The sequence below is a fragment of the Camelus ferus genome, chromosome 10 (genome assembly GCF_009834535.1).
Source record: "Camelus ferus isolate YT-003-E chromosome 10, BCGSAC_Cfer_1.0, whole genome shotgun sequence".
NCBI classification, from domain to species: domain Eukaryota; kingdom Metazoa; phylum Chordata; class Mammalia; order Artiodactyla; family Camelidae; genus Camelus; species Camelus ferus.
The window spans coordinates 66,808,789-66,830,211 of record NC_045705.1 but is presented as its reverse complement, the minus strand read 5'-3'; the positions used below and the strand labels follow the sequence as shown (position 1 = coordinate 66,830,211).

Here is a 21,423-nt window from a genome sequence, read left to right as displayed (position 1 = left end):
TTCAAAAGGGGGGCTGTCCTAGGGGCAGAGGAATGAGAACATAAGAACCATTCTAAAAACAAGGGGAAAAGCAGGTGAAACACTACCAGGTTCTAGAAAGAAATGTGAGTTACAGTGTTGCTTGGCAGGGTTGCTCATGCTCTCTGAGCCTTTGTTTGGGTTCCTCCAAGGACCAAACAAGTGGCACAGTGGCAGAGGTCTGAGGTAGAGACAGCCAGAAAGGTCTCTACTCCCAGGTGACTGAGCTGGCTCCTCTTCCGTTTTAGACTTATTTCCTCTTTTGTAATGTGAGGCTGGTAGACTCAGGAGGTCCTGATGGAAAAGCTCTCAGTGGACTCGCCACCCTCTCAGAGGACAGAGGCTGGAGGCTCCATCACTGGGGTCAGGGCCCTGGGTCCAACTGCCTGACCCTGGTAAAGAAAGGCACAGGTCCCAGGATGAGCTGGACCCACACCTGGTACCTACAGTCCCAGGCCCACATATGCTAGGACTTGGCCCCTGACTCAGGAAGGAGGAAGCTATAGACCCAGGGCAGCCTCAGGCCCCCATTCTGTCCAGTACTCCAGGGAACTGTACCTACTGGGCTGACCTGCCTAGAGGTTAGTGTTCAAGGTAGCCAGGACAGGTGGTGGGCGTACTCCCAAGACACCAAACAGATTGATTCCCAAAGGTCCAAGGCCATGTTACCCAAGTTAAATCTCTTTAATATCCCAATACAAAGTCCCAATGCAAAAAGACAATGAGAAAACCCTGGGAAGTTGGGGGGAGGGTTTTTATAAATTCCACCCCCGAGCAGCTTTTCAGTGGCAGGGGGGGCAGAGAAGCTCAGAGAAGCAGCAGTCCAAAGTGAAGAAGGGAGTGCGTGGCTCCTGGGACCTGCCCCTTGTCCCCTCACTCCCAGCTGCTCCTCAATCCCCTTTCAAGAGGGGCCGCACCCTTTGGATATCTGCTCCTTTCTCTTGGTCCCTGGGATTCAACTAGCTCTGGCTTCAATCCCCTACAAAAATTCCTGAGTTCTCGGGGACCTCAGCCAGCTCTTCCCCTGCAGTACCCCTTGATGGGGAGGGGCTGGGAAGCCCATGAGAGTTCATAGGAGTGTGTACAGGAGCGTGGGTCAGGGACACAGGGGAGCCTCTGAGTCCCCTGCCCGCTCCAAAAGCACACAAAGGGGAAGGCTGCCGTAGAGCTTAGGGTCCGTGAGGGGCTGGAGCAGAAGCAGGAAGAGTCCCACACCCAGGGCATAGCCTGCCAGCAGGGGCCGCCTCTGCGGATGCTCCAGGGCTGCACATACGGCAGGAAAACCCATGTAATTGCAGAAGGAGTGGCAGAGAACCGGCCCAATCAGGTGTCCTGGGAAGGGGAGACAGAGTAGCTCATGAAGCAGTCCTACCACCTCCCCGAGCCCTTCCAGGGCTAAGACCCTTATCCCCCAAAACAGGAGATCAGTGCCCCACCCATCCACCCACACACCATGGCCTCTGCTTCCTTCTTCTACCTCTCAGGCCGGACCAGGCTGAGGGCCCTGGCTAAGCCTGTCTCAACGGCTACGGTAGAAGAAACTTGTTGCTCCTAGAACAAACACAGATTCCCAATCTCCCACCCACTCCTGTGGGCTCTTGAGCCCCCGGGGACCCGTGAGAGACTGAGGACCAACCTGTACGGATGAAGAGGAAAGCAGTGTAGGCACCGAAGACAGCTGTGTAGGAGAACTGGAACGCTGGAGACAGGGAGGCCGCGAGTGACCACACCTGCGTGCCCTACCTGCCCCAGCACTGCACACCCATCAGCCAGAGATCCCCTTCCCCTGGGGGCAGTGGCTGCCTGCCCCAGCACCTGCTGTCCTCTACACCCCAACTCCCATGGTCAGCGGCCCCTCCAATACTATAGCCTTCTGTTCCCAATTCTTTCTCCAGACTGACTATCAGGGATACCCTCACACACCCAGCCCAGGACTGCCCCAGACAAGCTCTCTAGGACTCACCTGCAGACAAGAAGATGCTCCCCACACTGCTCTGGCGGAAACGAAGCTGTTCAAAAATGTGGTGAAAATGGGCTGAATGGAAGAGGAAAATCACATTACATTCCTCCCGGCCTGCCCAATAGGCCCTACCCTTGCCTCAAACCCCACTCCCAGTTCCATGCTAGGGAACACCTTAGCAGGACCAGGTTAGAGAAACTCACCAACTCCAAAGAAAAGTGGGCAGGTGAACACAGCAGGGCCCAGGCCTGTGCACGGTGCTAACATGGGCAGCATGCAGGCCCGGAACACCAGCTCCTCTGTTAGGGGTGCAATCACTTGGTTCCGAAGCCAACGCATGTCTGTGAGGCAGCGGGCCCAGGAGCGAGGGGCTAGGGAGGGGATTCAGAACAAGCAATGAACGACTAGCTATTGAACAAAGTGACTCTAGAGGCCCCAAGGGCCCTCTCCCACAACCTCCCCCTGGCCAAACTCAGGTTAGGCACAAACACTTGTGAGAACAGGTAAGGGTCGAGTTTTCTTTATCAGATCCAGTATAAAACAATGTCTCAAGGGGACTGAAAGGGAAGGCATTAGTAGCTGAGGCAGGGTATCCTGATAGTAAACTCTGGAAATACCAGAATTTGCCTAAGACCACTTCTAGTTTGGGAAACTAAAGGTTAAAGGAAGCAAGGGACAATACTTCCTCATCCACACCAAGTAATGCTGGGGGTCCCTGTCCCTATGGGCTTGGACATCAGGAACTAATCTTAGAGCCTACCTGATATGTGTTCCCATTTTACTGATAAGGAAACAGAACATCTCATGTCTCGTGTCCAGGTCCCACCATAAGACTACTGATCCCCTTTCCTCATTGTCTTGGAATGCCTGTGCCTACTTTTTCCCTCAGCCCTGAGGACTCACCTAAGACAACCTTCAACCCATCTGCCAGGTCACAGGGGCAATCCATTGAGAGCTGCATCAATGGACCCAGGAAAAGGATCTGGGGACAGAAAAACAGGAGCGATCAAAGGAAAGGGTCAAACCATAATCCACTGCCCTTGCCCAGGCAAGGCCTCATGAGACTTCAGGCTTCCTGTTCTCTGCCAGGATCTCCCGACGATGCGTACTCGAGGGCCCTGGGCCATCTCACAATTCCTGTCTTCCATCAGTCAAAGGCTGGACACAATCAGGATAAGGAAAAAAAGACCATGAAAAGGAGCCTCACGCCAATAACAAAGAGCAGAGGAGGAAAGCTCAAGCAGGAGCACTCACCATGGTCAGCAGCAGGGGCAGCAGCGCTGCTGGAAAAATGCCCTCCAGCCTGAATCCCATCAGGGTGAGCAGGGATGTGCCTGGCTGAGCCACAGGAAAAGGGGCATCAGTTTTGCTCCCTCCCGGAAAGAGCCCTGAGATCTCTTCCCAGCTGCCCTCTGCCCCGCCTCCTTCGCACCTGGATGCCTGTAAGTTCCCTCCAGAGTAGCACGCAGAGAGGCGAGAGACTTGACACCACCAGGACACTGGTGAAGCGCCGCTTGATGACGGCAGGGTGGTCCCTACGAAGCGGGCAGTAAGTTCAGGGGGCCCACAGCCGCCTCCCGACAGCGCGGCCCCGCCCCCTGTTCGTCCAAGCTCCGCCCGCAGCCCCGCCTCGCAGAAGCGCGGGTTCCGGCCGCGCGCGCAGCCCCCGCACCTTGGCAGCTCGCTCTTCCAGACGTAGAGGCTGCCCACGTAGGAGCAGGCGAGGCTAAGACAAGAGAACACGGACACCCAGCAGCACAGCCCGGGGCCTGGACCGCCCAGAGCCGCAGACTCGGGTTGCCGCTCCGGCCGTGACACCGACAGCAGGCGAAGCCCGTCCCCGCCCAGCGCCGCCATCGCGCCCGGACCCGAGGCGCACACGAGTGACGTGACCCTGCCACTACTCGGCCCGCGCCTGCCGGAAGCGCAGTGACGTCATTAGGCAGCGCGGGCTCCGGCCCCGCCCCCGACTCCGCCCCGACACTGAAGTAGACTCGGCGTTCGCTAAGCAGGTTTATTGAACAACAGACAACGCGCGGCTCTGGCATTTCCCCGTCGGGTGTGGAGGCGCGGGGTGGGTGCCGGGTTCAGGGCCCAGGGCCGGGACTCAGCCACTCGGACAGATTGGAGACTTCCTGCAGCCACAACGCGTCCTGCGGGAGGAAAGGGGGCCCGGGTGAGGACCCCTCGGCTGCAGAAGGGTCCCCGCCCTCCCGCCTCTCCCTCCCTTGCGCGGCCTTAGCCCGGTTACCTCCAGGCCGCTCCCGGGGCCCGTCCTGCTTCTGCTAGGGGTCAGAGGGGGCACGGTAGCCTCTGCGCGGCGCCGGGCGGCCTCTGACGGGCTCAGGGCCCCGGTAGAGCGGAAAGCCCGAGTCTCCTCCACGCCTTGGTGGAGGCTGCTCCCCTTGAGCCTCTTGTTTCCTACTGGTCCGCTGGTCCCTAGGAGAAAACAAGATGCCCGCTCATTTTACTCCCACGTCATGTGCTAGACCCTTGGGGGAGACCTGGGAGAAAGGGAGCAGCTGGGGTCTGGCTCTCTTAGCCCTCCCACCTCAGAACCCTTTCATCTGCTGGATCAAAACCCTGCGGCCCCGGGGCCTTCAGGGTCAGGCTGAGGCTGCACGGTGGCTTCAGCGTCTCCCTATCCCCACTGAGCTGGGCTCTGGAAAAGTCATCTGGGATTGTAACAGGCTCTCACTTGGGGCTCGCGCCTACTCAGTCACTACACACAGATTCTCCGTAGTCTGCACTATCCAGCTTCTCCCTTCTTGCCAGAAAGCTTGCCTCACCTCTCTCTCCCTTTGTTGCTCACGCTGCATTAGGCAGTGCAAATTTAAGAGTCTGGATCTATAGATTCTTCCTGAGCAGGTGCTGAGAATGTAGATCAGCGAGCTGTTCCCTGGGTGAAGCTCACACATGCTCGGACTGATGCAGAAGTGTGTACAAAGTCCAAGGGTAGAACAGAAAGAAGCTGTTAAACATTTCTGTAGATGAAGAAAGGTTTCCTTGAGATGTCTGAGCTGGGTTTTGAAGGATGAAGAGAAATACTGTCGGCTGACAAGGTAGAGGAAAGGAATTCCAGGCTGAAAGAGTTAGGCATTACACCCAAAGGCATGAAACAGTTTCCTACTGCAAAGTGACGGCCCAAGGAGATGAATCTGAAGGGGTTAGTGGGAATCAGAGAAGGCTAAGAAATGGATTTTGATCTGTAGGAAATAGGAAGGCCGTGAAGAGTTTTAAGCACTAGAGATATATTGTAAATTATGTATTTCAGAAAGATCATTTGTCAGAGGTGTGGCTTAAGAGTCAAGTTAGAGGAGGGAAGACCTCAAGAGCCCAGGGGAAGTGAAGGCAGTGGGTATGGAAGAGTCAGAAGTATTCATGAGGCCAAATCAACAGGCTTTGGTTAGAGACTGGATGTGGAACATGAGAATGAGGGGCATCTCAAAACGAATCTCAGGTTTCAGATGAAAAACTGGATAGGTTGTGGTGTTATTAATCATGACAGAGACAAAAGAACTGATCTAGAGGTGTGTATGCAGAGGGCAAGATATCAGGAGAGGAAACTGAGGTACCAATGGGACCTACACATGGAGCAACCTAGTGAGCAGATAGATCTCCCATCTAATGCTCAAGAGAGACCTGGGCTGGTCATACCAACTGAGGAGTCTTGTGCCCAGAGGCAGAGGTCAGTGCTTGGGATGAAGAGAGCAGCTATGAAGGGAGTGCAGTATGAGCACATTTGGAGATGGCCAGAGGAAGCTAGTTGAAGAGAGAAGATCAGAGAGAGGAGGGCCGGGTGAGTCCAAGTTCTGCAAATAGTTCAGGTATGGTAAAGATAAATGCACAATCAATTTGGTAATTAGGAGGCCTTCCCAAACAAGAGACCTTGCAGTTCACAGGCCACAGAGAGAGCACGTGCCCTGGGTTAGGAAGAGACTAAGAGAAAGGGAAACAATGCAGCTTGTTTTTTTTGTTTGTTTGGTTTTTTTTTTTTTTTTTTTTTTTTGAGAACCTTGAGTGAGATGTAATGGAGAGAGAGAGGTGGAAGTTCAAGATCAAGTGAGATAACCTTTTGAGGAATGAGAGACTGATCTGCTGAGGAAAAAGAACTCAGAAAAGAAGTTGAAGGGCAGAAGTGATAACTGATGCTATGGAGAAAGCAGTAGGGATAATGCCACCCCTGAGTCTGGAGGGGGTGGGTCCCCATGCTGGTAAGGTCCTGGCAGTGAAGGAGAGTACAAGTTGGGTGAGTTTACTGAAAAAAGTGATTAGTAAGTGAAGTAGGAGGCTAAATCAGGAAGCAGAAGCTGGATAGATTTTTAAAAGAATGGAGTAGCCACTGAGAAGACCAGGAAGACAATGGAAAGAATTGACAAACTGAAGGCTCCTCAGTGAATGGACCACAGGTTTACAGTGGCATCACACAGTGTTTGGTGTTTTTCTTCAGCAGAGCTGCCCACGTAGGACATAGGACTGATGGCAGCTAGAAGTGCAGCTATGTAAGGCAGAGCAGCTCAATCTTCCGGGGGCCCACCGGGTCATAACACGTAGATTTTAAGGCTTACGTTGCACGGTGGAGAAAGCATGGGCTTTAGAGGCAGCAGGCTGAGATTCAGATCCTCCTACCTGCTAAGTGCTCTACCTCTAAACCTAGGCTGTCTTTTGTGAGAGGGGACCGATGCTGCTTACTCCCAAGGGTCACTGTGAAAGAGTGGTCACCGGGAGAGCCTAGCATCTCCCTGGGTCTATAGAAGGTGCTGATTAAATGTTAATTTCTTCCTTCTAAGGAAAGTACTTATTCTTTTGTCTCTTCACTGCATAAATACTGATTTGTATGTGCTGAATACTGAATTGTAGAATGTGATATATTTCCATTCTTTTAGATCACCAAATCTAAATTTATAAAAATAGATTCTTTGCTTTATACAAGCATTCACTGCAGGGTTCTTTTCAGTAGGAACAGAGCCCACAACATTTAAAATATGGTTCAATTGACAATGATTCCGAAACGTGTCTTAGAACTAAGCATAGACAACACACAGTGTGTTGTAGTTGTTACCCTGGGAAGAGGAATTTTACCAACAAACATAGGTGTTGAAGTCAGTCCCCATATTCCTTCAAGCCCAGTCACTGTTTGTCTGACAGTTCATCCCCACTAGTCTGGCTTTTTTAGAGACAGACCACAGCCAGGCTGCCTGGGTTTGAATTCTGGCTCTGCCATTTACTAGCTGTATGACCTCAGATAAGTTTATTGACATCCCCGAGTTTCAGTTTCTTCACCTGTAAAATGAGGATATAATAGTACCATAGTATTGTTTCTAGGATTAAGAGTGTTAACACACTTTCAAAATCCAGACTAGTGCCTGGCACGTGCACCATACAGGTTCAGACACCAGTGGCTATGATTATTTTCTCACACACACACACACACACACACACACACACCTCTGCTGTTGCAAGCCCTGAAGGTTATTTAAGAGTTGGAGGGAGGGGGAAAGGACTTCAGTATAATCACCATCACATCACACACACTGACACCTCCCCATAACCTTGATACATCATAACCTTGACACAGCAAGGTTGTAGTATTTGCACCCAGGAGCAGCCTCCAGAGCCCCAGAGTAGTATCCAAAACTAGGGAGAACCACAAATCAAGAGAAGACATGAAGGAACCAACTGGATTCAGGGCCCTGGCCCATCATGTGCAGCTATCCGTAACCACAAACTACTAGAATTTCTAGTCCGGTCATACCAGCTTTTGGGAGGGAATGCCTCCTGCTGCCCCAGAATACCCATGGTGGTAGGAGCCAACCAAATCCCAGAAGGACATTGCTGTGGTATAGGGTGCAGTTTGAAAGCTTGAAGTCATGTTTTTTATCTCCCAGCTTTGATCCAGGACTCACCTGAAAAGCTGAAACCTTACCTGCAAGGAGCTCCAGGCTGCTGTTCTCATGTGCATCCTCTGTGCTCTGCTCTGCATCATCTCTCTCTGGGAGCAGCTGCTTAAAAAATTAGAAGCCCTAAGTGAGTTGTGCAGAAGCACGAACAAGCCCCAGTGAGATCATGTGCCTGGTTATCTGGCTTTGTTGACCTCACAGGGCTGTCTTCCCTTACCTGGAACTCCCTCTTACTTCCTCCTGGCTCATGTGAACCACCCTGCACAGCCCCCAACTTTCAAGGCTTCCCTCTGTTGGAGCCTTTGCAGCTCACTCAGGCCACTCCCAGCATTTCCTTCCTCTTTTGAATGCCAGTTCCTCATCTGTCTGCTGCATTCCTTGGGCTCTGAAGTATGCACTGCATGCTCCTGTTCATCATTTTACGTGTTTATGTCCATTTTCTACATCCTAAATTCCTTGAAAGGTAAGGTTTATCATGTCTGTATCTCTTTACAGCTAGCATAGTGCCTTGCACAGGGTAAGTGCTCAAAAAATGACTGAGGACAAACATGGGAATCCACAGGGCACATTTTGTAGTCCTTTGTAGCCTTTCAGAGTCCTGCTATTTGGTTCAATTTGGACAGAGAAATGAAGGTCAGAACCCAGTCCTCTGAGCCCCGTTTTTCAATATAGGTATATAAAAATAGATATCCTCTTCATCAAAACTAAAAACTTCTGTGCTTCAAAGGACACTTACAATGAAAGTGAAAAGTCAACCCACAAGAATGGGAAAAGAATCTGAAAAAAAAAAAATATATGTATATGTATAATTGAATCACTGCTATACACGTGAAACTAACATTGCAGATCTACACTTCAATTAAAAAATTTTTTTAAAGAATTGGAGAAAATATTTGCAAGTCATATCTGATAAGGGACTTATATCCAGAATAAAGAATTCATAATTCAACAATAAAATAGCAACCCAATTAAAAATGGGTTTGACAAAGGACTTGAATAGACATTTCTCCAAAGAAGAGATATAAATGGCCAGCAACCACATGAAAAGATGCTCAACATCATTATTCATTAGGGAAATGCAAGTCAAAGCCACTGTGAAATACCATTTTACACCCACTGGGATGGTAATAATAATACTAATAATTAACAACTGCTGGCGAGGATGGGGGAAAACTGGAACCGTTATACAGTGCTGGTGGGAAAGTAAAATGATGCAGCCAATCTAGAAAACAGTTTGAGTTATCACAAGACCCAGCAGTTCTACTCCTAGATACACACCAGAGAGAACTGCAAACCTCCACACAAAATGTTCATAGCAGCAGCATTCCTAACAGCCAAAAAAGGGAATAATGTGTTCATCAACCGATGAATGCATTAAAAAATGTGGATAGCTATACAACAGAATATTTTATTATTCAACCATAAAAAGGAATGAAGTACTGTTACATGTTACAACACGGATGAACCTTGAAAACATTATGCTAAGTGAAAGAAGCCAGACACAAAAATCCACTTGTAATTGTGTAAGTCCATTTATATTAAATACTCACTATAGGCAAATCCATTGAGACAGAAAGTAGATTAGTGGTTTCCAGAGGGCAGGAGATGACTGCAAATTAGGTAAAAGGTTTCCTTTTGGGGTGATGAGGATGTTCTGGAATTTAGTGGTGATGGTTGCAAACCAGTGAATATACTTAAAACCACCGAATTGTATAATTTAAAGTAGTAAATTTTATGGTATGTGAATTATAACTCAATAAAAAATATACTCTATCGTATGTTGTTTACTAAAGCACGTTTCAATTTCTAAGTAATTACACTGCAAGGAACACAGAAAAGGTAAAGATGACCCTAAAGGGGTGAAAGAAGAAACAGTATTAGGAAAATTTCCAAAAATTTTTTACTTCTTTGAGAGAAAGCTTATTCCTTTACTTCATTCTAGCCTAGAAAATCTCATACAATAGACAAACCTTTATCCTATCTTGAAATTGGTCTTACCAAGGAAATACCTACATTCAGAAAGAAATCTTTGAGCCCTAGGGGAGCCTTGCACACCCTCCATTCATCATCAGGCCCCCCAGATGGGACAGCCCTATCCTCAGGATAGACCCCCTTGGATTTAACACCAAGGAGATGTTTAATTCTGGTCGACCACCTGGGAAACAAAACCTTTCCTTAAAAAGCTGCTTCCTTGCTACTGCTCCTGCTTGTTCTGGGTTTAAGTTTTTGGTCCTATACTCATCTGTGACAGTAAGCCTGGGATTACTATCTTGTCTACTCCTTCATGGCCTACTGTCCTCTGTTCCAACACACAGGTTTAAAACCTCCACTCCTGGCACAACCTTTCCATGAATATGTTCTGTCAAACTCTAAGTACACATTTTCTCTCATTTCTTCCATTTATCCATAAACTATAATACAACCATAGTTGGCTTTATTTTATACTATGCAAGAGATCAGCTATTCGACTTTACCTGTTTAGAAATGGAAACTGGGGGACTGGTCCAAGGTAAAAGAATTGGATCTATCATCATTGGTCATACAGTTTTGGGGTTTTTTGGTTTTTGTTTTTGGTGTTGTAGTTTTTAGCTGGAGCCACTAGGTGCCACTCTTCTGCCACTAACAAGTTATCACTAAATGGCCATTATCAGAGGGAAACAGTAATGATCTTGAGTAGACAAGTATGGGTTCTACTCAATGCCTGTGGTCACTCAACTTCCCTGGGCTTGAGATCCAGTCCTTTATGATAAAAATGTTACTAGGCTTCGGACCCAGGAGACCTAACTATAAATCCGAACCTTGTCATTTACTGACTCTGATTCTGGGCAAATTAGAAAAGTTCTCTAACCAGTTTCCTCATCTATATAATGGGAAAACTACAACTTACCTCGTAGGATTTTTGTGGTTATTAAAGTGGAAATCTTGGCCCAGATTAGGGATTCAATAAATGTTCCTTCCTTCCAAGACTTATAACTTATACCGGGGCAAGACGTTGGGTTCACTACCCATCTGCCAAGTTAACTGGGCTATGAATGGCCCCAAGGCTATAAGCCATCACTGTAGCAACACAATAAGGCAAAGGAGGTCAGATCATATCCTTTTCAGATCTCACTGGGATATCAGAGAAGCCCAAGCAAAAGGACTTCAGAGGCTGAAAACACTTCTAGATCCTGCCCTTATGTCCCAGGTTCTATGATAATGCCACATGCCTGACCCTGAATCTATCCCTAGAAATTTGAATATATGGATGGCTGTAGTGAATTGAATAGTAGTCCCCAAAAAGATATGTCCAAGTCTTAACCACTAGACCTTAGTGAACGTGACCTTATTTGGAAAAAGGGTCTTTGTAGATAATTAAAGATCTCAAGATAAGATCACTGAGTATTTCGAGAGGGCCCTAAATCCAATGACAAGTGTCCTTATAAGAGAAAGGTAGAGGGAGATTTGAGAGACAAAGGGGAAAGGCCATGTGAAGATGGAGGCAGAGATTGGAGTTGTGTGGCCAGGAGTCAAGGAAGATCTAGAGCCACCAGAGCTGGAAGGGATAAGGAAGGATTCTCTCGCAGAGCCTTTAGATGGAGTGTGGCCCTGCCCACACCTTGATTTCAGACTTTGGGACTCCAAAACTGAGATAATAAATTTCTTTTGTTTTTTAGCTAGCAAATTTGTGATAATTTGTTATAGCATCCATAGGAAACTGATACAATGGGTATTGGCTTTTATTTGCTCAAGTTGTTGGCAACAGCTTTCCAAGTTGAAGGGAAACAGCAAGAGTATTTGCAGTGAACCAGCTGAAAGGAACGGCAGATGCATTCCTAGGAAGGTGCTTCCTAGAAGGTACATAGAGCCATGAAAAAACAGTGTGGTGAAGGAAGAATTCACTACTACAAAGCAGAGGAGGGTGGGCAAATCCATGAGATGCTGTGATCCTCGGGTGCCTAGGTACCTAAATCTCCCCATCCAATCAGGCAAACAGAAGTAGGAGAGGGAGAGAAGCAGAAGAGATGTAATTCTCTCAGAAACAGTGTCTGTAATTTTCTGTAACAACTTTATTGAGATATAACTTGCATATACATAATAAATTGCATATTTATAAAATGCACAATTTGATAAATTTTGCCATATGTACATATCTGTGAAACTATCACCACATCAAGATAATGAACACATCCATCACCCTCAAAAGTTCCTTTGCCCTTCACAGCTCCTCCACTGCCTCCAACGCCTACACCTCCCATCTTCCAGCAACCACTGATCTGTAACTAGAGATGAGTTGGCATTTTATAGACTTGTATATGAATGCAGTCAAACAGTATGTACTCTTGGATTTCCAGGTTTTTTCATTCAGCATGGCTATTTAGAGATTCATCCATGCTATTGTATCAATAGTTCATTCCTTTTATTGTTGAGTAGTATTCCATTAAACGGATATGCCACAGTTTGTTTATTCATTTACCTGTTGACACTGGGTTGTTTCCAGTTTTTGGCTATTACAAATATGGCAGAAGTTTACACAAACATTAGCATACACGTTTTTGTGTGGACGTATGCTTTCATTTCTCTTGGGTAAATACCTAGAAGTAGAATGGCTAGGTTGTGTGTTAAGCGTATACTTTTTAAAAAACTGCCAAACTTTTCTCCAAAGTGGTTGTGCCATTTTTCATTCCTACAAATAGGGTCTAAAAGTTCCAGTTCCGCCACATCCTTGCCAACACCTGGTATGGTCAGTCTTTTTATTCTATGTATGTTATTTCATTGTGGTTTTGATTTGTACTTCCCTAAAGACTAGTAATGTTGAGAAACTATGTATATTTGCTGTTTGTGTATCATCTTTTGTGAAATGTGTGTTCAGATCTTTTGCCCATTAAAAAAATTGGGTTGTTTGTTTTCTTATTATTGAGTTTTAAGAGTATTTAAATATTCTGAATACCACTGTAAGGGTTTTAACTAAAAATTGAACTTCTTTAATAGTCGCAGAGCTACCAGGTATATGGAGTTATTTCTTCTTGAATGAACTTTGGTCATTTATGTCTTTCAAGAAATTTTCCATTTAATCTAAGTTGTCAAATTGAGTGCAGTGTCCATAATATTCCCTGATAATCCTTTTAATATCTGGTGCCACCTCTGTAATTTCTGATAGTGGCAGTTTGTGTCAGCCCTGTGTAAGCTCTGCATATTGTTCCCTCTAATCCTTCTGGGTGGCTCATCCTTTACCTGGATAGTGTCTTCACATGAATGAGCGGACCAGTGCTCAGTTGAATACTAGGGAAAGCCCCAGAACGCTCTTTGTGTAGCTCTCTCCTCTCTGGTACTCTGCCCTGGAAACGTACTGCCTTGGCATCCCTAGGTTCTCAGCTTCTCTGTTCAACTCAGGGAGATCACTAGGCTTTGCCTGGATTCCCTCTCCCTGTTTCATAGCCTCCATACTTTCTCTAGGCAGCGTGCTAGGGTAATCGTAGGGCTCACTTCGTTTGTTTTTTATCTCTCAGGAATGACTATCCCATTCATTGTCTGAGGCCCAATGTCTTGAGAACCACTGTTTCATATGTTGTATTTTTTGTTATTGTCCAGATTTTTTGTTATTTCAGGCAGAAGGTAAATCTGATCCCTGTTACTCTATCTTGGCCAGAGCCACTGTATAATTTCAGCCTTAAATCTCTTTTATTTACTCATCTTATACTTTAATTCCAGAAAAGTCAGTCCTGCTGATTGGAGCCAAGAGAGCCAGAAAAGTGGGCTTCAGTCGGAACACTACCACTACCTATACCTAGAATCAGGCAATATATAAAATTTGCCAGCTGTGATTTCTCTTCACTCATTAGAGAAGCCGATCTCAAAACCAGATGAAACTGACCTACATGAGGTCAGAGAGCCCAACTAATGCAACTCTGTATCTCCAGCATCCAAAAAGGTGAATAGATAAAAGTATGTTTTTCATTAGGCAAAACCAAACGTAAGAACTTCATCACTTCACCATCATCATCAGAGTAGCTATGTGCTTAGCACTGCACATACATCATCTTATTCAAACCTCACAATGATCGCTTTAGGTATGCACCATTCCTATTTTACTGATGAAGAAACTGAGGCTTGGAAAGGTTAAGTAGCTTACACAATAATACCATCCAGCTAGTTTGTGGCAGAAGTGGAACTCAAGTGACGTCTCTAAGCATGCTCTTAACTTCTGTGTAATACTACATTCTGTAAAGTTTTTCTTAACCACAGGCTTCCTTGCTGAAAGGCTCACCTCAGAAAGTACAGTCTAAAGCATGGGTACTACCCATCCTGTATTCAGGGTTCCCAAACATCAATAAGGAAAATTTCCATCAAAGTATTGATTATTACTTTACACTTACCTGCTTAACCTCACATGAGCAGTGGTGAAGAAATCGGTGTTGGGTCGTCTCATGAAATGATTTATGAAGTTTGGTCCTAAACTCCTGTGTGTCAGTTGCCTAAAATGGGCCAGAGATAGAAAATGCTGAGTTCCAGTACAGGCAACCAAAGGATAAGTACCCACAGTAAGTTTATATGGGGACAGGACAACTAGGAAGGTAAACCACTGACATCCTTTATGTGTTACAAGTTTCCTTAGTTCCTCTGGACACAGGAGAAGTAGAAAGAACGTCGGAGTAGTTGACATGAAATAGGTAGTCGTGGCTCCTATATATCTCCCAATTTCAGTTACCAAGCAAGATCTTTCAAATGAGATCTTTGTTCTCCTACCTCTATAGGAGCTAAATATCCCAGAGATCCATCTGCCTGTGAAGAGGTTATATAAACTGCTCTCCTTTAAAAAAGAAGTTCCAAGAGAACAGAGGTTCCACTAAACAACTAAGGTTGATACAGGAACTTTTCCCCAAATAAATCTTTTAGGGAGGAAAGGAACAAAAATCATATAGTTTGCATCCATAAGGAATGGGTAACAGCCATTCCATTAAAAAGTATAGAATTATAAGATAATAGAGTTGAAGGGGACCAGAGAAATCACCTAGTGCAACACACTAATTTTATAGATGAGAAAACTGAAATTCAAAAAGGAGAAGTGACCCACCCAAAATCTAACAACTAGTTAGTACAAAAGTTAGGGCTGACTTCAGGATTGCCAGGATAGTATTTTCTCTATAATGTAAACAACTTAAATGTCTATCATTAGGGGAATGGTTTAAATTAGATTAAACCAACACAGTAGAATATTGGTTAACCACTACAAATTTTAAGACTGCTGACGCAGGGGGAAATGTCAAATTATATATGAACATAGAATACTTTGGTTCCAACTATAAAATATAAAGTACATGAGATAATATGCAAAAATTAAAAATTAAGTGATAAAATTTATTAGTTATTATTTAGAGTTTTGTGTATATTATACTATCTCTTCAAGGAAAAAAAGCACAAGGAAATGAAGCAACAGACATGGAATGAATGTGTTACCCCACTGATAATACCAATTGATCAGCACACACTAGAAGGAAGGAAGGAAGGAAAGAATCCAACAATTATTAAGAAACTACCATGTGGTATGCAAGTTCACATTTAGCCCTCAACTTCATGATAACCCTGTGAGGTACTATTACTTTTTCCAATTTGTAGATGAAACTCAGAGAAGTTCAGTACAGGCCTAAGTTCACATAGCTAGAAGTAAATGAGCCAAGATGTGAACTCCAGCCTCTGATTCTAAAACTTGTTACACTATTCCATACTGCCAAACACATGTGATATTTATAGTCGTTCAGTTATTTACAGTATATTCTGTCACCATGAAGTAATGGAACATTCTTCAATGAGACATTGGGAACTACTGATCTAATCTTAGTTCTGCTTGTAACTACCTGTGTGGCCTAAAGGAAGTAGAAATTTTAAATAACTTGTTTTCTCATTTATAAAATAGTATATGCATCACTATCTAGTCAACAAACATTTCTTAAAACACTCACCCAGACCTAGTACTTATGTAGGATCACAATAGGATCAAATTAAATAATGTTTCTAAGAGCACTGCACATATACTAAGATAGGTATTGAAATGTCTCTAAAACCCTGGCACTTTTAAGCATCCCCAGTCTCCTACTAACCTGAAGGGTCTGGAGGCAGATCTTTCGGAAGCTGCTGCTGGTGCTTCCAGTCATAATACTCATGATGGAATTCACAGCCACTGAGAGTGAGGCCTGTAGTTTCTGATGAGCCTAGGGACAAAACAAGTAAGAGGGAGACTGTAGTTTATAATAATCCTAATCAGAAAATCCCACAGGGACCAAAGATTTTAGTCAGAGCAGGATTTCAACAATTCTTCCCCTGCCATCAATGATACTTACTGAGCTCATGACGTATAAAGGACATGACAAATAAAGGACACTAAGAAATTGAAATAAACAAAAAATTTCTCTCCTTTCATAGAGGTGACTTACTGACACAGACACATTCAGAAAAGACAAGCAGTTAAGACACTGGGCAATAAAACAGATACACTTACTATTAAAGAACAAAAAGCTTTAAGCTTTACTCTTTTACTATGGCTGTTTTTTTCCCTCAAAAGGGGGCCATATGCAGTAAGAAATGTGTTACCAAAAGTACACAGGAGTGGGGGGTGGGTATAGCTCAGTGGTAGAGCACATGCTTAGCATGCTCGAGGTCCTGGGTTCGATCCCCAGTATCTCTATCAAGTAATAAATAAAATAATAATAAATAAATAATAAATTAAAAATTTTTAAAGTACACAGGATGGAGGAATTCAGAAAGTCAGGTAAGGAGACAAAATGATGTTATAAAAGATTAGGAAATGGGGGAAGAATGTAAGATGTAGTGAAACAGTAGTTCCAGAAGCATGTGTGGGGAGGGGAGATGTATAGATAAGAAGGAGGCATATTATCAGTTATTTTTTCCTGCCTATTATTTGTCCCTATTTATGCAAACTCACCTACTGGGAGGTATGACTAAAGCAAGCTGGTTACAGTGACCCATCTAAGTTAAAGCTTGAGTTCCTAGGCTAGATATAGTTTATAAGATCAGCCAGGAGACTAAAGAGGAGAGGAAGAGCATTCAGGGAAGAAAGGCTCTGTCTGCCACATACTGTATCTTTTCCTGAGAGAGAGAGGAGAAAGGGAGTTGTGAATTTCTTATCACCTTGACAGCCTGGTGATGCTGCTCCAAGACCTGGCCCACGGTGATCTGGATGGAATCTTGTACTGCGCTATGGCTCTCCATGAAGATGGCACTGAGATGAGTTGTGAGCAAAGTCTGGACTCCTAAGGGGAGGGAGAATGTTGGTAACCTTGAGTGAGAATGACACTTCAAGACTCCTGTTCATGCGCTGAGTCAGAGCTGAGAATGGGAAAGAGGCCTCTTGAAAGAAGAGGCCACTCCTGCCTATCCACAAACAATTACTTTTTTAGACAAAAATAAAAAAATAAAAACAAAAAAAGCTACCAACTTACAAACCTACCTAATTCTCACTTACAAACAAAAGAAAGCTCATGAAAATTAAAGTGAAGAACAACAATTTTTGAAGAATCAATCAAATGAAGGATCATGTTTAATTCACATTAAAAACAAATATATACCATATACTAGAAACAATGATACTGGTGATTCCCAAAGGAGAGGAAAAGCCTCCTGGAGAGTTGTCCAACCCTACTCTGTTCTTATTTGAGTGTCACTGTTGTTGTGAGCCACTGTTACTGTCAGGGTGTCAATCCTTTCAGATACACTGTGGTATAGAAAAAGTTAAAACTCACAAAGATGACTCTGAGAACTGCTGGTATGAGGTCTTTTTATATGGGGGAATATCTCTGATAAAGTAACCACAGGCACCACTGCTCGGCATCCTGCTCAGCTAACATGAGACCAACAGGCAAAATATGTCATCAAACAATATGCTAACATTGATGATCCTGATACAGGAAGACAAATTCACTTTTCAGGGCACCTAGAGAAAATGCTTCCTAATTAATCTTTATTTTTTCCTTGTTTCTCTACTCTCCTCTGGATAGTCTGTTAAAGACACTGTGGTGAAGCAGCCTAAGGCTGGCTGGGTTTTCTTAGGCTGAATTAAAAATGCAAGCCAGAAAGAACATATTCTACCACAAGGCACCACGATGCTTTTCTGGAAGGGAAGGTAATAAGTGCTCTGCTCAAAAGGGGTCTGGAACTGGAGTTAAGAGAACATAGATTCTAGGGTCAATTTTACTGCCAATTAGTGGTAACCAAGTCACTTCACTTTTCTCACTTTAGTACAGAAAGTGGCTTTATACCATTTGCTCTCACAGGTATTTTGTGCAGATAAATGTGGATAATATACATGAAATGTTTTGAAATGTACATTGCAATATTCAAAGAGAAAATATTGCTATTGCTATGATGATATCATCTGGATTACTATTTTCTATAGTTTGGTTCTAAGAATAGCCTCAAGAAATGAGTTAGACCCCCTTTGAAGGCAGACATTTAATTAAAAAGCTGCATTTTCGTTCCTAAAACTGACGATACTACCAGATGCCTTTCACATGGTGGCAAAATGAGTTAATCATAGAAAAGTTACCATGACAAGGTAGGCAGAAAGCCAGTTAAGTGATTTTTTTTTAGACACATGGAAACAGACTGTAGTTCTGCACAATCTGTTTCCTAAAAGGAGCTCTGGAGAAAGCTTTCAAGGATATGAAAAAGAAGATAAAATTACCACATATATCTGTATCCATGTATCTATATCTACCTACCCTCACAGTGCATCTTCTGCAAAAGCTAGTCCTAAACTATCAGATGTATGAAATTTTAAAAGATACTTACTATGTTTACTAATGTAAGTGATGGATTTCTATTTAATCCAATACTGAGTACAACTACCTGAGATGCTACAGGCCTTCAGAGTCAAGCTAAACAAAGGTGTATAAACTATGCCAGTGCTACAAGAATGATAGGCAACCCTGGTTTCTGAGGAAGTATGTTCAATAGGATTCAGAACGTGGTATCAGACTTTATGTCATTATAGGGAAGACTGAACATGGTGCTCCCTCTAGCAGACCTAAAAAAACCCAAAACCAAAACCAAAAAACCTGCCAGTGATAGCAGATCTTATGTCTTAAGAGGGTCTTTAGACTTGTAAGGGCCTTTGATATCATCTAGTCTAACAATCTCATGTTAAATATATGAAAAGGGAAGATCAGATGATTTATGTGACTTGCTTCGGAAAAATCATTAAGGAATTTGGTAGCAGGACTAAAATTAAACCCAGGTCTCAATTGTACCCTGGAGTCCTTTCCACCATACTAAGCTGCTTCTCTTATGAGCCTCAGTCCATGCAAGCACAAGCTGGGGAACAGCCCTAGGCATTCTCACCTTTGACCTCCTTGTGGAAGCCTCATTAGTTTGAGTCTCTTCTACATTCTCATTCCAGGGACTTAATGGATGGAACAGTGGGACACCAGAGAACACCAGCTCCTCAAATACAAGAGTGGCAAGCCAGAGCCCAGGAAAGCAGTGCTTCTCTCCTAAAGAATATATGCACGATGGAAGAAGATAGGAGAGCCATAGAAGGAAGGTAGCAGGAAGAATCCCACAGATGACAATGGTTTGTTCAACAAATAGTTGGTACCAGTCAATGAGAGCTCTTATCAGGGTTGTAAGCTGTCTCATTTCTCTTATGACTCAGTGGGAGCAGGGCTACACCAAACAGCATGGGAATGCCTGGAGAGTAAAGTCCCAAGGAAAAACACTGGCCCACAAGAAAAGAAGAACACAGAAATGCATCAGGAGCACCCAAAGGAAGGCTTGTGAACCTTTCCCCAGACATTTATAAACTCCACTTCTGGCTATTTCCTTCAAAGTTGAGGAGAGCACTAAGAAACACTTAAATGTATGTCTCAGGCTTTATAGGATTGAAATACATAAGCCAACTCTCACTCATACCCAATGGTTTTCTAACTATACTACGTTTAAAAATCAGAGTTAACCCTTGCCCAGGAAGCTGTACGTTTCCAAATACTATGGGTGATTCTGATGCACGTATTTCATGGACCACAAAACACTGAAACCACTGCTTTACCACTAACAGAGAGAACGTTTCTAATAACAGGTTTTTACTTAATTGTTAGATAAATGCCAAAAGCTCCCCCTTGTTTGGCTGAACAAAGACAATTTCTCCCTTTCCAGAGGTTGATGTGGCAATCACACAAAGTAAATCATACCAATGCACTCCCACACCTCCTCATGTGGTATTTGAGATGTTGCATCAAGGCCAAGTAAGACTGATAACTATTCTTGATTCCACCTGGACGAGCAGTAGGGTGGTGAACAGTTTTCAAGCCCTAGAAGCTTTAAAAAATTACTGATATCTAGGCCCTACCTCAGTCCAAGTCTGAATCTCTTGGGATGAGGTTTGGGCATTTTTTAGAAGCTCCCCAGGTAATGTATTGTGCAGCTGAGGTTGAAATTATCCATCTAAGGTCATATACTCTGTAGAGACCAAGAGGAAGTGTCTGCTGATTTTTGGCCAACCAAATCTGGGAATGTTATCATCTAAGTGATGCTTGAAGATATAGATCTTTTCCATAGAGCATAAAATTTGTTTAAGTTATTTAAGCAAGGTTTTTCATTGAACTGTTATTCTACAGAAATACATCTAATTCAGATTTGTGCACCATGTAACATCTCCCCTCTTTATTCTCTTAACATTTAAGTACACCCAAGCAGGCAGCCCCATTCTCCTATACCTACCCCAGAGTTCCATTTGCTGGACTGGAAATCTGCTGTGGAAATCCACAAAGAGAAAAAGCAGCAGAGTTTGTCCCTGGGGGTCCATATTCTGAGACTGATCTCCTTCACTGGATTCCACCTGATAACTCACATCTGGAAGCACCAAATCTAGAGGACAAGGTATTACAGAGTATCCTAAGATAAGTAAAGTCCTCAAAATGCTAAGAGAATAAAGACCTACACTCAAACAAGGAAGGACCTGAGATAGATCTAAATTTGAACATTTCCTTCTTCTCCTGAATCTGTTTCTCTACCCACATGATGGAAGCAAATAATAGTGACTCACTGGAAGAACATCAAAATAATAACTGGGTGTGTAAAATGCAAGCCAAAAAGCATTCCTTAGAATTTACTAGGAAGCATTATACAATAAATTCATTTATTCCTCATATAACTTTCCAAGTTAAGTATCTCTAGAAGGAGGCTAGTAAGACGTAGGTATCACTAGAAAGAGAAATGATAATGGTAACAGCTAACTTGAACTGAATGCTTACTCCGTGCCACATACCATATTAAATTCTTGGCATGTGCTGTCTCAACATTTAGGCTTCACAACACTATGGTATGGGACCTAGTCTTACGCCTTTTTACAGATAAGAAAACAGTAATAGGTAGGTTAAATATATTGCCCAACATGAGACAGTAAGTGGTGGAAATGTCTTATACTAATTCCAAAATCTGTGCTTTTCACCACAATGCTATAGGATATTTGTATTTCCAAGTAATGTGAGTCTTACAGTCACTTTCTAGCATCTTGATCTTTTAGAATACAATCACAATAGTCCTAAATTCCAT

At 43.9% G+C, this 21,423-nt stretch overlaps 2 protein-coding genes across 15 annotated transcripts in view; both read right to left on the bottom strand.

The window, feature by feature from the left end:
- Positions 1-683: 683 nt before the first annotated feature.
- RCE1 (Ras converting CAAX endopeptidase 1) lies at positions 684-3,849 on the bottom strand. 5 transcript variants are annotated; one of them, XM_032489940.1, is made up of 8 exons: positions 3,651-3,848; positions 3,411-3,513; positions 3,233-3,316; positions 2,882-2,960; positions 2,182-2,349; positions 1,982-2,053; positions 1,655-1,717; positions 684-1,350 (listed from the first exon to the last, which is right to left on the bottom strand). In XM_032489940.1, the coding sequence occupies exons 1-8, from the start codon at positions 3,833-3,835 to the stop codon at positions 1,115-1,117; spliced, it is 990 nt and encodes a 329-aa protein (XP_032345831.1). In that variant the 5' UTR covers positions 3,836-3,848; the 3' UTR covers positions 684-1,114. The 5 variants fall into 5 exon arrangements, with proteins under 5 accessions (XP_032345831.1, XP_032345834.1, XP_032345832.1 ...); XM_032489943.1 differs by having other exon boundaries at positions 1,982-2,027; XM_032489941.1 differs by lacking the exon at positions 1,655-1,717 and having other exon boundaries at positions 3,651-3,849.
- Positions 3,850-3,978: 129 nt separating this feature from the next.
- C10H11orf80 (chromosome 10 C11orf80 homolog) overlaps positions 3,979-21,423 on the bottom strand; it is a 65,298-nt gene continuing 47,853 nt past the window's right edge. For 7 of the 10 annotated variants that reach the window (XM_032489939.1, XM_032489932.1, XM_032489931.1 and 4 more), the window contains 7 exons: positions 20,590-20,736; positions 17,005-17,126; positions 15,957-16,067; positions 14,235-14,333; positions 7,905-7,983; positions 4,230-4,417; positions 3,979-4,131 (listed from right to left, as the gene is read on the bottom strand). In XM_032489939.1, coding sequence (XP_032345830.1) covers positions 4,066-4,131; positions 4,230-4,417; positions 7,905-7,983; positions 14,235-14,333; positions 15,957-16,067; positions 17,005-17,126; positions 20,590-20,736 — 812 coding nt within the window. In that variant the 3' untranslated portion in view covers positions 3,979-4,065. The remainder of the gene's footprint in view (positions 4,132-4,229; positions 4,418-7,904; positions 7,984-14,234; positions 14,334-15,956; positions 16,068-17,004; positions 17,127-20,589; positions 20,737-21,423) is intronic. The other 3 variants (XM_032489929.1, XM_032489933.1, XM_032489934.1) reach the window with 2 other exon arrangements.